The sequence below is a fragment of the Macaca thibetana genome, chromosome 10 (genome assembly GCF_024542745.1).
Source record: "Macaca thibetana thibetana isolate TM-01 chromosome 10, ASM2454274v1, whole genome shotgun sequence".
Classification (NCBI taxonomy): domain Eukaryota; kingdom Metazoa; phylum Chordata; class Mammalia; order Primates; family Cercopithecidae; genus Macaca; species Macaca thibetana.
In genome coordinates, this window is record NC_065587.1 from 89,291,968 (window position 1) to 89,308,510 (window position 16,543).

Below are 16,543 nucleotides of genomic sequence, written 5' to 3' on the forward strand. Positions count from 1 at the left end.
GTGTCCACGCTTTCCTACCAACTGCAGACACTTTCCAAAGCCCCTTTCCTGCTGACTCAAGGGCCTCCAGAACGCAGACATGGGCAGAGGACCCCTCTGGTTTCAGGTAGGAAAGGTGCCACTGGTCTGCAGGGCCTCCAAGGACTGAGAACCAAGGCAGAAGATCACCTAGGGAGATGCTGGGGTGGGCAGCTTGATTGCACAAGGGCGGCAGTGGAATGAGAGGGAACATGCAAAGGACAGGCTTGAGGAGCATTTTAAAGGCAGAAGTGAGAGGCTGATGACACGAGGAGAAGAGGAAGAAATGGAAAGTGACTGTGAGGCTTTCTGGTCTGTTTCTGAGCATCACTGAAAATACCTCATCAGATGGAGTAAAGTGAGGACTTTTTTTTTTTTTGAGACAAAGTCTCACTCTGTCACCTAGGCTGGAGAGCAATGGCGCAATCTCACTGCAACCTCCGCCTTCCGGGTTCAAGTGATTCTCCTGTCTCAGCCTCTCGAGTAGCTAGGATCACAGGCACCTGCCACCACACCTGGCTAATTTTTTGCATTTTTAGGAGAGATGGGGTTTCGCCATGTTAGGCAGGCTGGTCTCGAACTCCTGACCTCAGGTGATCCACCCACCTCAGCCTCCCAAAGTGCTGGGATTACAGGCGTGAGCTACCGCACCCGGCTGATGACTTTCAAATAAGAGAAAAGCAGGAAAAAAAGAGAAGAGCAGGAAAAAAAAATCTAATGCATTGTTTACCTATAGGGACATTATAAATAAAAACATCAAACAAAAACAATGATGAAAAGGAAAAAAACGTTGTTGTAGTTTTAATAACAGGATCAGATTTTTGACTGCACTATGTATTTAGTCTCTGATAATTTATCATTTAAAATAATTGTTTTTCCAAAATGAATTTAAAACATCAAGTTAGAAGCAATAAAAATCAGCTGACAGCATTTCAGGGCAATTAACAAACTCTCCTGAGCTTATGATGAATATTATAAGACACTAGTTGCTGCTTTTCCACAAAACTACGTTTGATGAAAGTTTAAAAGGAAAAATCCACTATTAAGTAAAATACTTATTGTTCAAGGACATTTTTAAAAAATATAATGAAAATAATTGATCTATCAAAGTACTGGATAACTACCTTCTTCATAATTCACAGAAACTGTTACAAAAGACATTTTGTCGTTAACTTTGTAAAAACATTAAACAAATGCAAGCCTTAACATTGTAATGATGTTGAAAAACAGAAACATCTGTTTTACAATACTAATTAATTTGACAGAAACTCACCATGTCTTTTTATTCATTGTAAGCTCCATTATCATGCGCCTAAAAATAATCAAAACAGCTTTACAAGCATCAACTTGTTCTTTCAAGAGCACAGGAACTTCAGCACACGGTTCCAACAAAAAGACGTTTGCAGAGTTCGTCAAAAATACCTTAAAATCAACAATTTTACATTAGAAAATATAACTGAACATAAACATTTGAATAAATTTTGCTTAAAGATGATATTAATTTCACTCTACCAATGAAATCACTTTTCAGTTATTTCCAAAAGATTCTATTTCAATAACGCAAGTGGTACCAACATATAAATTCACAATAAGGCAAAAATTCATTAAGGCAAGTGGTACCAACACATATGCAAAATTTTTTTTAGTTCACCCTTTAGAATCACTTAAATACTGAGACACCTGAAAAGCCTTTCCCTAGGGGAAAATAAAAAAATCACTATTACATATTAATATTGCAACTACAGAAATTTTATGAGTCAGAAAAGCTTTTGAAGACTTCTTTTCGACAACCCCTCAACAAAAAAAGGAAAACAAGGGGAAAAAGTAAGATTGTTGCATACGAATGAGAAACTTTAGTGGGGAAATGGGAGGAGAAGAGGACAGATGGCCAGACAGTGGTCAGACAGAACTATGTGATTCTTATTGAGTCTCCCAGAGCATGAACTCCTTGCTGACAGGAGCAATGGACAGCACCACTCAACAGGCATAAGAACCTCAAGCAGCTGTGAAGTGCCCAGAAACAGACGAAGCCATTGACATCACACGTCTTCCAGGAGCCTATTTTTTTAAATATGAAAGATATATTATGCAGTAGCATACAAAATCTAAGTGAATTCTTAAGGTTAAAAGCTGACATTTCAAAAACAATTCAGAAAATCAGCCAACTACTCTACCCTCTGCCTCAGACCTTTAGCATACAAGTTCACTGTTCTCTACCATCTGGGGTATCTCAGCAGAAAAATGTGAGAAGCGCTGATCCAGGATATCACATACTATTACTGCTTTGAGTCACTACAGCAAAATAATGGTGCGTTTCCATTTATACAGTTGACACCAGTGTCCCATCATCTGCAGATATTCTAAGTTGTCAATCTGGTATGAGGACGGACCTGCTCCATATACTTAGTACATTCCCTCTTACATCTCCTTTGTGTTCAACAACACAAACTCAAAGGATGAAGGAGCTTCTCTAGCTCATTTATAAATAAAATTCTTTAAAGTGTTGTATCAAAATAAATGTACAATCTGACCAAATTAAAATTCACATCAAAAGTCAAGTGGGTGAACTAAAATATTCACAGCCTTTAAAGTTATCTTAGTAAGATTAAAAGGTATTATGTCCCAATTTTCTAAGAAAAATCACTAAATAAGCACTATAATATAGTTGATGATGATAACTTCAGTCATGAAGAATTTACTAGTCTTTGAGTAAGAAAAACAAAAACAAAGAGCTTTTTGATTACAGCAGTTTTAGTGGTTCTGTTTTTGAAAGAAGTATGCCACAGATGATATACTGCAACACAGATCCTTTTAATTCAATATATTTGGCTTCTTGAATGCGAATTAAAAACTTTTTGCACATTCCCATGTAAGGAGTCTTTATATACTTTTACTTTTTACAAAACATCAAAGGTACTGCATGAGTATTTCTTATTAATGTGCTGGCATCAGTTAAGGTAAAAATAAACTAAATTAGTATGTCCAGAGTGCACTTGTCAAAAGCAACTATAGAAAACTACTATCTCTTGAACATCTGAGACACAGTTGGAGAAAAAAAAGAAAATAACTATCTTATCAAACCTCCATTTGGCCCTTTTTCTTAATAAACAAAGTAAAGGACCAAGGTATTAGATACAAGAACAAAACTAACTATTTAAATCCAAAGTAAATGCTTTTTTTAACTGTAGCACTATATATAATAAAATAGAAATTGTTTTTTCTCAGTTCAGGCAAGGACAGTAAGTCCTCATTTAACGTCATTGATAGGTTGTTGCAAATGATGACTTTAAGCAAAATATAAAAGAAAATTATTTTCTCACGAACATTATGATGAAATGATGCATTATGATGAAATGATGTTGAATCAAACCATGTTACTCAAAGACCTGCTGTACTCACTTCGTTTAAAGTCACCATTTCCGAGAACCCATTGATGACATTAGTGAGGACTTACTGTAGATGTAACTCATCCTTTCAGAAAATAAAAAGCACTCTTTTGAACCCAGGAGATCACTGGCACCTGCAACCACCACAGACTGTTGCTGGAGATCCCCTTAGCTAAAAGACGGAGCTACTGAGGGACAAAGGGCAAGGACTCCTGCAAGTGTTTCTCTGATGGGGATGCAGGTCATATTTATGAGCTACACCAAAAGATGCACAAGTGAAATTATCTCAACTTTTTTAAGTTAACTTCAAAATTATGTGTGGGTTTTCAATGCAAAGTGAGAAAATTCATCAGTATGGTACATTAAACTGCTAATTCACTTGAAAACAAAAAGGATACCACGAAAACGAATCCTATCAACAGATGACAGAAAACTAGAAACATGCATGTCATTCCCAGACTTTCCCCAGACTCCACACCTGGCCTCTACATGGGAGGCCTAAGTGATACATCTCCAAACGTGGATGAAGTGAAGGGTGGTGGGTGAGGGCGCAGTGAGCGGGGAATGAGAGGCACCCTGTATTTTCACTTACTCTTCAAGCTACATGAGACCTGAGAGGAAATCTCCCAATTCCCATTTTTGAGGTAAAATCCTGAGCTCTAGGGAGGTTAAATAATGATCCAAAGTTGCTCTTTCAAATGTTCTCAAATGGTGTCAGTTCTACTTCATATATTCATTCAAAACAGTGTGGCAATTCCTCAAGGATCTAGAACTAGAAATACCATTTGACCTAGCCATCCCATTACTCAGTATATACCCAAAGGATTATAAATCATGCTGCCTTAAAGACACATGCACACGTATGTTTATTGCGGCACTATTCACAACAGCAAAGACTTGGAACCAACCCAAATGTCCATCAATGATAGACTGGATTAAGAAAATGTGACACATATACACCATGGAATACTATGCAGCCATAAAAAAGGATGAGTTCATGTCCTTTGTAGGCACATGGATGCAGCTGGAAACCATCATTCTCAGCAAACTACCGCAAGAACAGAAAACCAAACACTGCATGTTCTCACTCATAGGTGGGAACTGAACAGTGAGAACACTTGGACACAGGAAGGGGAACATCACACACTGGGGCCTGTTGTGGGGTGGGAAGAGAGGGGAGGGATAGCATTAGGAGATATACCTAATGTAAATGACGAGTTAATGGGTGCAGCACACCAACATGGCACATGTATACATATGTAACAAACCTGCACGTTGTGCACATGTACCCTAGAACATAAAGTATAATAAAAAAAAAAATCTAAAAACTACATCAGTCATTTTTCTTTGTAAACACAGCCAATTTTAAGAGGAATATTACTTATAAGATTTTATAATCACCAAGCTTGTCTTGCAAATTAAGAGCCCAGATAACTATTCATGTGTGTTTGGAAGATAATTTAAAGATTTAAATCTCAGTCATTTCACATTCACTATATAATAATCTCAAAAAGACTGCAATCAGTTCTTATGTCTTCTTTGACTAGAAAAAAATTTTTGTAAATTGTGGGTAGGAATTAGAAAGAGAACTCAGAATAAGAATTTAATAACTAATTAAACTGCTGTTTATTGTTTACTAACAGATGGCTACAAATACCACCATATTTATATGACATTATCCCCAATAAATAAAAAGACAAAATGGCTCCAGCTGTAGGCGGTGGAAGGGTCTTCATGTTCTGGCCAGCCACATACCTGCAACAAAGCCTGGACGCCAGCTTTCACATTTGTATTTTCCTCCTCTGTCACACACCCTCTGCTCATTGCACTTGTGAAGGAGTACGTGCGTCCCCAACTGGAAGATCGTTTATGACCAGAACTTTCAGACGAGGCCTTCAGAAGATAATGATCCATTAACAGAGTAGAAGATGCACATGTTTAACTTACATTTAACTATAAATATAATTATATTATATAAACTAAGTTATATTTAGTTGGCATAATTAATTCCTTAAACTCACCAGGATTCACATGAAAATAGGTTCTAGGAGGTAGAGTGCTCCCCACTCAATGGTCAACACCTAAAATAGTGCTCAGCACTTAGTATGTGCTGAAAGAATGAGTTCTGTTTGTCCAATGACTGAGTGAGCATGGAATATAGACCTTTAAAATGAGTGATAATTTGCTTTAAAATAAGTGATAAATGATATGTAGCATATTCATTTAGATCTCATGGTAGTTATTAAAATGATTTCACCAATATTGAAAAATTAAAATTATGGAATTAACACAGATATTTTAAAGTGATATGCCTCTAGTGAGAAACTTTAAACATTTTAAATTAATTTCATAATAGTATGCCAGAAATATAAGTATCACTTAAGTTTCTTTCGTTTCAGGAAGATATTCCACTCTGTCATTTTGGATTTATCCAACCTATAGCTTTATCTAACATGGGCAGCGGTCCCTCCAGGAGGCCAGCACTCAGCGAGGCTTAAAGCAAAGGGACATTGCTGTTTGGTTACTCCTTTCACAAGGGTAACACCCAGCTGCTCCTGGTACAGGCCACTGCACAAGAAAAGTCTGCCCAAACATTCTCAATTTAGTTTCTCCAAATGATATTTATTTAAACAAGTCAAGGAGAAGGCAGTGATTTTTTTAGTCTCACAAAGAGACATGTAAAATATGATGGTTTATTAAACAACTCTCCTGCGATAGAGACTAACAAAGATGCAACACGCAGATGGCCCTGGCTAGAGTTGTAGGAGATGACTGCCAATCTAGAATGGGAGTACAGAAGCTACTCTCTAAGGCAGACCCTCACAGAACCTGGCAACTCAGAAGTATCAGATGGGATAAAAGGAAGCCTTTGTCCCATTGACAAGACTCTTGACTGAGCAAGTATACTTTACTGAAATATATTTACCCTCAACTCAAAAGACAAGTGAAAAAAATTACCTCCTTGCTATCAGTCTCAGAAAATCCTAATTTTTCAGCATCTTCTTGGGCAACATCTTTTCTATCTGGCTCCTCCATGAACACAGGTTTGTCCTGGAGAATCCACTTTCTGTACACTTGAACTACTTTTCTTGTTACAGCTATCTCACAGGAAGGCAACAAAAATGCCTGAAAGGAAAAGAGAAAACTCCCTTTAACTACAAACAAACTCAGATCAGTATAGGGCAGCATCACGGACATTTCCAATGACCATCACTTATTTCACTTTCCTTTGGAACACATAGCTTATAAATATACTACAAAGGGCCACAAATCTTTGTGCACACCAAACTTACCAGCAGAAACAAAGACATTCTCGTAAGAGAGCCCTAAAAAGTGGCGTTAAAAATAACTTTTATAGGCTGGGCGTGGTAGCTCACACCTGTAATCCTAACACTTTGGGAGGCCAAGGCAGGTGGATCATGAGGTCAGGAGTTTGAGACCAACCTGGCCAACATGGCGAAACCCCATCTCTACTAAAAATACAAAAAGTAGCTGAGGGTGGTGGCATGCACCTGTAATCCCAGCTACTCAGGAGGCTGAGGCAAGAGAATCACTTGAAACCAGGAGGTGGAGGTTGCAGTGAGTCAAGGTTGTACCACTGCACTCCAGCGTGGGCAACAGAGTGAGACTCAGTCTCAATAAAAAAAAAAAAAAAAAAAAAAAAAAAAAAAAAAAAAAAAAAAGAAAAGAAAAAAGAAAAAAGAAAAAAAAACTTTTATATTCTGAATAATTTGTCTACAAAAATAACCAAATCACCAAATCATACCTACAGAAATCTTTCAATTGGCTACAAAACATAATTATAATGCACAACCTGGACCTTTTCCCAACAAATCAGAAATAGGTTAGAAGGTACATACTAGTACAGCCAGTGGCAACCAGTTGTGCCCACCTCTTCTCATCTCCATGTTCACTGATGTCATGGTGTTGGCCTGAATCAGCCACAGTGGGAGTGGTTCTACCACAGAAGTCAGCATCTGTTACAAATCAGGACTTCTGTTTCTTTTTTTTTTCTCCTTTTCTTTGCTTTTGTCCTTCTTCCTTTCCCTTCCTTCTTTCCTTTTTTGTTATTATTATTTTTTTGAGAAACAATTGTTTCACATTTATCAGGTTACTAAGGAGTTCAGCTATCAATGTTAACAAGAGCCTATGGCAAAGTTGTAGCATTGTGCATATTTATAAGAACTTTTTAACATTAAGGAATTCCCTTACACATCTCCATACAGCAGTTTTGATTTAATGTGAGAAGATTCCAATAATGTTAAAGAATTTAAAGGAGAAATGCATTTGCTTTTTGCTTATCAGTTTTAAGAACTCTTTCCATATTTGAGGGGAACAAGAGGGAGAGGTACCCCATACTCAGATGCTTTCATGTCACAGATGAGGATACTGAGGCTTACAGCACCAGAGATATTCTTCCAGGGTTACAAAGTTAGCCACAAATCCAGGTCTTGGTCTCAAGTTGCTGGGATTGTTTTAATACTGCCCTTAAGGTTCAAGCCACAGGATCCAGTTACAGGCAGAACTCACTTTAACAAAGGTTCATGTAATATATCAATATCGAGATAATCATGGTATCAAAAGCCAAAGTAATGGGATTTAAAAATAAAATAACTCAAATTAAAAACTCAGAGTATATGGGTTGGACAGAATGGACACAGCTAAAGAGAAAACTGGAAGAAAAATCAGAAGAAAATATCTAGAACAAACTATGAAGACATAAAAGAATGGATAAATCAGAAGACAGATAAGAAAGATAAAATACAATGAATAGGTTATCCAATGAATGACTGGAGATGCAGGAAAAAAAAGAGGAAAAAAAAAGATGGCAGGAAGAAACAATGTTTGAGGAAAGAGTGGCTGAGAATTTAGCCAAAATGGGTTAAATATATCAATCCCTAGATTTAAGAAGCACAAAGAAAAACAAGGATAAATATGAAGTATATTACAGGTAAAACTGCTGAAAACCAAAGATAATCAGAAAAATCTTAAAAGCAGCCAGAAGAAAAAAGACATATTTCCTCCAAAGGAGCAGCCACATGACTTTCTATGACTTCTCAAAGAAATAATGGAAGCCAAGAAACAATGGAACAAAAGATTCATGTGCAGAGGGCTGCCAGTGTAGAATCTGACACCCAGAAATAAAATACTTCTAAAACGAAAGCAAAATACAGACATCTTCAGATGAGAAATTTGTTACCAGGAGACCTGAGCTAAGAGAAATATTAAAACTTATTCTTTAGATAGAAGGGAAATTTTCCCTGGTCAGAGATTTGGGAAGCAATAAAAAGCAATAAAAAGAGAATGTGGATAAATTTAAATGAATAAAACATATTTATGAAAATATATATGAATAAAAAGAATAAAACTGGATGAAACAAACTTTACAGTGGTTCTGAAAGGGATAACATCTACATATTATATACTCATAATAATAACAATGGCATATAAACTGAGGAGTAAATAGAGCTAACGTGTACTGACGGTAAAAGTTGGAATTAATGCTAGCATTCATGTTAGGAATGCATGTGTTAACTATTAAAGTAAGTACAAATGACTGTAAAACTCATTTAATTTGAGAAGAAAAATAGGATATTAAAAACAATGAGCTGGAAGGTCCAATACAACTAGAAAGTAAGAAGACAGCCGACTAAAACCTAATAGCAGTTGCTATGTTAAATGTAATGAATAATGATCCAATCAAAAGACAAAGATTGTAAGATTTAATTTAAAAATCTATTTAAAGGACTTAGCTGTAATTTATAAGAAGACATCCAAAACTTATGAACAGAGGAGGCTGAGAGTAAACAGTTAGCAAAAGATATACCACACAAACACTAGCCAAAAGAAAACTGGTAGAGCTGTATTAAAAATAGACAAGATAAGACTTTGTGCCCCTCCTCCAGAAAACCATTACTAGAGATGAAGACAGAAACTTCTTAATGACAACATTCAATTCAAAGGAATATAAACTAATTCTAAATTTGTATTGCAACTAATAATTTTGCCAAAAATATATCAAAAACTGATAGGCTTTCAAAAAAAAATCCACAATCAGAGTAGGATACTCTTCCAAAAGTGGCAGAACAGTAAGCAAATAATAATGCAGCCAGAGGAGAGGTGAACACCTATTGGACCTTCTCACCAGATCCTCCAGGTCTCAATCTCTCACAGCTCTCACCTCTCTGTCTCTCTGAGGTGCATTCACGATAATCCATGAGGCCTAAAATACTTACTATTTGGCCTTTTGCTTTAAAAAGTGTGCTGACCCCTGCTATAGATCATACACTCCAGGACCCTGACTATTTCAACTCAAATAGTTGCCATGGACCTTTCACATGTACAACAGCAGCATGAATATGACAACATTAATGTAGGGAATGGGCTAGGTTTTCAAATCATGGACTATTATTAAAAAAAAAACTGTTTTGGCAGTATGATGTGTGCAGTACTACCTAGAGGGGGATGACACAGAAAGAGGGGAGTTCCAAGGAGAGGGCTGCTAACCACAGTCAAAGAAAATGGAGAGTAAAGGAGCAAGCAAAACTCCTGTGTGACTTATCCAGTGACTGTCATAGGAGGAGAGGGAGATGGGGAACCTAGGAGCATTAAAATTAAGATGCAAACATGAATACAGGTCCCTCTGAAGAAGCAGTCAAGTCAAGAGGATAAGCTGATATTAGGGGGAAAAAATGAGTCAGGCTTTGGTCTTGTTATCATTAAGATACTACAGGAACATCACATGCAATGGCACATGGCCATTTTAAAAGGCAAGTGTAGGAGGCACCCAGGGCCACCTTGTCTACATTGTTCAGTGACAATGTAGACACTGAGAGTCTACAGCTGGCTTACTCAGTCATTCTGCCTGATTTTAGCCGTGTGATTAGTTAGGTCTGAAGGACCTCTCAGTAAACTTGCGCCCTGTCTTCCCTGAGACAGATAACTCACTCTCATGATGGTGAATCATGATCCTGAGAGGGCACATTTTCTGTGCAGCAGAGCGAGGGCCCTTGAAGCTGTGCTCAGGTGTACCTGGTCTCTGCAGCATTGCGTTACGCTTTCCGGCTCCTGGTGTGGTATATCCTCTGCCAGTAACAAATCTATCATGAGTATAAAAAATCTGTTTAATGAAATTAATATTTTTATTTACAAGTGAGGTTCAGACAAAAGGCCTGACTGGGAGACATATACCACAGTGGTTGCTGGCACTGGACCAGCAGTAAAGGCCCCAAGGAGGCCAAGTGTAGAATTACAGCAAAGACTTGAGCCCTGAATCTTGGTTAACACCTGTAATTTGGGATAAAACAAGAAGAGTGGCCAAGACATGAAACAGAGAAGACATGGAGAGTGAGAAGAATCAAGGCAGTGCTGGGCCACAGAACCAGAAAAAAAAATTTTATAAGCGGAATGTTAATTGCAGACTAAACAAACATTTTCTTAAGTAAAATTTGTTCTTCATTAAAATGAAAATATGGTAAAATCTCTATACTGCTATGGATTAGGTTGAGACTTTCATTTTTGGTTGATTTTTTGTAATTAAAGTCCCAGAAGTGATAGGGCCAATCATTCACTATCTCAAAAACTTGCCTCGCCAAAAGAAGTTCTCTGTGGTGCATTCCCGTCATTCATATGTACAAGACTCTTCCTCTCCTCCTCACCTACAGCTGCACTCTGCCATTCAAGGGTTTAACCTACTTTTCAGGTCTATGGATAAAACAACTATTCCACCTCATATACACATACCCACAAATAGGCCACATTCCTGTGTTCAAGAGCACCAGTACCTAGAGTCAAGTGGCACTGGCCACATGTCACACTCCAGATCTGTGGGAGCTCTGCTTGCTGTGTGGGAGCTCTGCTTGCTGTGTTGAAGGCTAGTGCTGAGTCTCTTGTCTCTCCACAGTAGAACTACTGACACATTGAGCCAGATAGTTCTTTGTCATGGTTGGGGTGGGGGCCATTCTGGGCACTGCAAGATATTTAACAACATCCCTGGCTGTGACCCGCTAAGACACCAGTAGCACCCCAGGTGTGATGACCAAAACTGTTTCCAGACATTGCCAATGTCCCCTAGGGAGTAGCGTCAACCCCAGTTGCAAACCTCTGATGTCACTCATGGCCACTAACTGTAGCCTGGGCTTCTGACCTCTTCTGTCTCCTTCCTTTGCTCACACCTCTTTTCTCGTCTTGGCCTCTGCTCCTTTCTTTCCTTTTATTCCCCTTGCCACCTACCTTCTTCTCTTGTGCCATAAATAATTCTATCATATTGTGAGTGCCACAAGCCTCTGCAAGGTTTTTGCAGAAACCTCCAGCTCCTCAGAGAGCTCCTTAAGGCTCTGGGAATAAGACTGGACTCTTCTTTGCTGTGTTCATTTGTTGCTGGGTATTCAGGAATGGCTTTCTTCCCACCTAATTCTGAGTTTACTTTATCACAAAAACATGAAAGTATCTGTCTCATGATTTTGCTCAAATACAGAAATTTTCCTCCTTGTGTAAATGTTTTTCAACAACAAAATTTAAAAATCACAGCAATCCACACAAATTAAAAGATTAGAGGGATCATTCGTTATTATTCAGTTCTGTAACGTAACCCAACTCATCAACTCTATTTGTTGGAGTGTTACAAGTAAAAGAACATGAAACAAAATCGTTTCCGTTTCAAGAACTTGTAACACACACACACACACACACACACACACACACACACACTAACCTGGTGAAATACTTCATTCACGAAGTTGACATAACCTCGTGTTGACAAGAGAATCCGCTGTACCATTTCATACACCATTCGGTGCTCTTCCTCAATGCTACAGAGGCTGGAGTTACTGAGTCTTCGGTCCGACAGGGTGCTGCTGTTAGAATGGCTTTTGTCTGGCTCCATGGACCCACCACCATCCAGCTCAGGCGCTCTCTCCTGCACAGCACCACCACCAACAGTCTGGAAGAAAGTCAGCACACTTCTCAATGATGCTCACCCCAACTCAAGAACACCTGGCCAAACTTCAGTCTTGCCTTGTTTTAAGTAACTCTAGTTACCATCAACGTGCACAGGGTACAGCAAACCAAAACCAGCAACTGCTTGAAGCACGACAGGCTCCAGAGCCTGTACTTACCAATTTTCTAACTAACCAACAAATCCCTCCCAACTCAGCTATTTTAAAAGGAAAACTACTAAGCTGTTTCAGAAAGGAGGGCTGGGAAATTTTCCCAATCTAAAAGGTTTAATTTGCATTGTAAAACCACAGAATAAATTAATGTGTAAACACATTTGTATTATCATCACATCAGGTCTCTACACCTTAGCATTTGCTCCTATGGTCACAGAGATAGGAAAATTCAGGGGACTTCTTGTACAACGATGATAGGATGCATCATTTGATTTATGTGAATAAGTGGCAGCTTGACAGTGGAGTGTGAAGATCTTCAAAGGGTATTTTATCAGAAGAATGCTGATCTGAGCTTTATCCTCAGAATCTTAGGTCTAACGTAAAGAGATATTCACAAAATTTTAAACATTTAAAAGACTTTAGGCATGCAAAGAAATGAAGTAATTCATGCAATCACTCACAAAGCTTAACACTGATTTCTGCTCTCATATCCACATAGAATTAAAGGTTTCCTCCAAACAAAATATACGTATAATTTTGCTTCATCTTTGCAAACTCTATTATTACTTTTAAGTGTCAAAAATACATAGCCCAAATACAATTAAAATTTACCTACTGTGAATATTTTTTACAAGAAGAGATAAGATATGAATAGTGCAAAACTAATTTCAGTAACTACCAAGGACAGTTTGAAAACAAAACAGATATCCAATAATAATCTCTAGAGAAAATTAAAGGAATATTATACTTGTAATAATTTTTCTCTTCATGCCTTAGTTACTAAGCCTGTGTGGCTTATCAAAGGCACTATCACACTGTGAGATGTGCTCACCTATGGAAATTATTTTATCTTTTTGACGGATCCACTATCTTCCACACGAAAATAACACTTTATTCATTTTATTCTTTTTTTATCTGAAGTTTCAGTAGGAATGGCCCAAGGATGAGTATAGCACAGAAAAAAGAGGCCCAAACTAAGAATCAAAAGACTTGCTTCTCCACATTCCTAACTGTAACACGAGTCACGCAACTCACTTGGATTTCACATATACACACACATATATGTTAATTTGTAGGACACAGAGGCTAGATTAGGTCTAAAGTCTCTTATGGCTCAATAACCTGTGACTTTTTGACCTATAACTCCCATTTTCCCCACAAACTAAAAAAGAAAAAAAACAATATGCACATATATGGCAAATTCAAGATGACTACAAATTCTTTAACACTCCTTCCACAGAGACATGGGGCCCATGTCCCCTCCCTTTCATCTACATGGACTGTATGACTGCTTTAGCCAGTAGAATAGAATGGAAGAGACCTGTGCCAGCATCAGACTCAGGCCCAAGAGGCTGTTGGTTAACAATTCCCATCTCTTGAAACATTTCACTCTTGGAACCCTGTGCAGGCATATAAGAAGTCCAACTACCTTGCTAACCAGAAAACAGAACAAGTAGTCCCAGATGAACCCAGCTTTCCTTTCCAACTGCCCTCATCAAGTAGCAGGCACGTGAATGAAATAATCTTGGACCTTGCAGACCAACCACCGCTGGTGGGCTGAATAATGACTTCCCCAAGGATGTCCTAACCCCCAGAACCTGTGAATGTGTTACCTTCCATGGCAAAAGAGACACAGCAGATGTGATTAAGTTAAGGCTATTGGGATAGAAAAATTATTTTGGATTATCCAAATGGTCCCAATATAATCCAAGGGTCCTTATAAGAGGGTGGCAGGAGGATAACAGACAAAGAAGGCTAAGTGATGATGGAAACTGGGAGAAAAAGTGGTGTGATGCAGGGCCACAGCCAAGGAATACAGAAGCTGTACATGGCAAGAACACAGGATTCTACAAGTTGGACATGGCAAGAACACAGGATTCTCCCCTAGAACCTCGAGAAGGAACACATATCTGCCAATAACTTGATTTTGGATTTCTGACTTTCAGAACCGTAAGATAATAAATTTGTACTGTTTCAAGACATTAAGTTTGTGAGAATCTGCAACAGTGGCAGTAAGAAACTAATATAACAACTTACTGTGAGGTATAGTGGCAGTCTCTAGAATGGTAGTGGCCATTTCTAGGGACAGTCATCTGCAGGGTGTGATGGCACAGAGGGTACAAATGGCTGTCAGCCCAGCACTCTTTCTCCCTCCCTAACAGAACCTCAGTCCTCTGTGTGCCTCCTCCTATGCACCTCAACTGACTCGCAGGAAGCTGATCCCATCCACAGTACTAAGGGACCAATCTGTTTTGTGGAGGCCAATCATGACATCTCCTGGCCCACTCACACACCCAGCTTTAAGCAAATCAGTTTCTTGTTACTGTTCCAGGGGGAGGCAGGTAACGTAAGTTGTTCCACTCAGACAAAAGGAAAGGGCTTTATATTTCTGGATCGCCTCTAAATGTGAACAAGAAAAGCAGTGCCCCAGCTGTTGGTAGCCATCTTACAATCAAGGGGGAAGCTGCTGTAGACAAAGCTCTCAGAGGGAAAGGGCAGAACAGTGAGGAGAAGACCACAGAGAACCAGGGAGAATGCCTGAGTGAACCGTATTCTCAGCCAGCCTCACCATGTGCTTCTTTTTAGTAAGATTACAGTATTTATTTTATGTTTAAGACAGTTTGAGCTGTGATCCTTTTTCCATGCGGATGATGGAACCATCCTAACTGATTCCGAAGTTCCAACCTTTAAGATGTTAAAAAAGCTAGACAGTAAAAGTAGATGACTCACAACTGTGAAGAGTCAACTAAAAGAAAAAATCAGAACCTGAAAGCAGTGGTTAATTTGTTCTTTCTACTTCTCATCATCCAGATGTACTTTTCAAGAATGAGCTACTTATTTTCAATAAATACAGGTGATGGTTTTCTGATCTTTTTAAACCAGAGAGGAAAGGTTACACCCCTTAATTAAGACTTTTTTGAATTGAGTGACAATCGCTTCAGATGTGATGTAAATTTATCAAAGAGCATGACTGCGTTTCCTAGACGTAATTTCATACAGATTTTTGTCTACCTGATAAGTGAATAAAGGTATCTCATCGTGGTTCAGAACTAACTGCATTTCTCTGACTGCCGATAAAATCAGGGGTCCCTGTAGTCTGCCTTCTATGAGCCACCCTCATCTCCTTTGTCCATTTTTCAGTGGGGTTGTCTTCTTACCAGTTTGTGGGTACTCTTTATATAGCAGAGATCTTAACCCTTTTAACAGTCACGATGTTACTTCATAGTCTATTGATTGGATCTGGCCTTATGTAGTCTTTTGACACAAAAATCTTTCACTTTTTTTTTTTTAAATAAAGTCAAACCTCATTTCTTCCATGGCTACTGGGTCTTTCTCTCTCTTTCTTTTTCTTTCTTTCCTTTTGTTTCCTTCCTTTCCTTCCTCTTTCTCTCTCTTTCCTTCTGTCCTTGCTTCCTCCCTCCCTCCCTCCTTCCTTCTCTTTCTCTCTCTCTTTCTTTCTTTCCTCTTTTTTGAAATGGGAGTCTCACTCTGTTGTCCAGACTGGAATGCAGTAACACAATCTCTGCTCACTGCAACCTCCACCTCCCAGGTTCAAGCGATTCCCCTGCCTCAGCTTCCCAAGTAGCTGGGATTTACAGGTGCCTGTCACCACGCCTGGCTAATTTTTGTATTTTTTGTAGAGACAGCATTTCACCATGTTGGCCAGGCTGGTCTCAGACTCCTGACTTCAACTGATCTGCCTGCCTTGGCCTCCCAAAGTGCTGGGATTACAGGCGCCCAGCCTACTGGGTCTTATTTCTACCTAAGGTAGTCTACCACTTCCCAAATTTAGACACTCTCCTGGATTTTCCCTTCTCTTACATTTTTTTTCTTTTTTCTTTTTTTTTTTTTTGAGATGGAGTCTCGCTCTGTTGCCCAGGCTGGAGTGCAGTGACGCAGTCTCAGCTCACTGTAAGCTCCACCTCCTGGGTTCACGTCATTCTCCTGCCTCAGCCTCCTGAGTAGCTGGGACTACAGGCGCCCGCCACTACGCCCGGCTAATTTTTTGTAGTCTTAGTAGAGATAGGG

At 38.8% G+C, this 16,543-nt stretch overlaps 1 protein-coding gene across 4 annotated transcripts in view; it reads right to left on the bottom strand.

The window, feature by feature from the left end:
- RALGAPA2 (Ral GTPase activating protein catalytic subunit alpha 2) overlaps positions 1-16,543 on the bottom strand; it is a 321,485-nt gene that overhangs the window by 225,396 nt on the left and 79,546 nt on the right. For all 4 annotated transcript variants that reach the window (XM_050745426.1, XM_050745427.1, XM_050745428.1 and 1 more), the window contains exons 10-13: positions 12,118-12,345; positions 6,363-6,530; positions 5,160-5,297; positions 1,292-1,440 (exon numbers count right to left, since the gene is read on the bottom strand). In XM_050745426.1, coding sequence (XP_050601383.1) covers positions 1,292-1,440; positions 5,160-5,297; positions 6,363-6,530; positions 12,118-12,345 — 683 coding nt within the window. The remainder of the gene's footprint in view (positions 1-1,291; positions 1,441-5,159; positions 5,298-6,362; positions 6,531-12,117; positions 12,346-16,543) is intronic.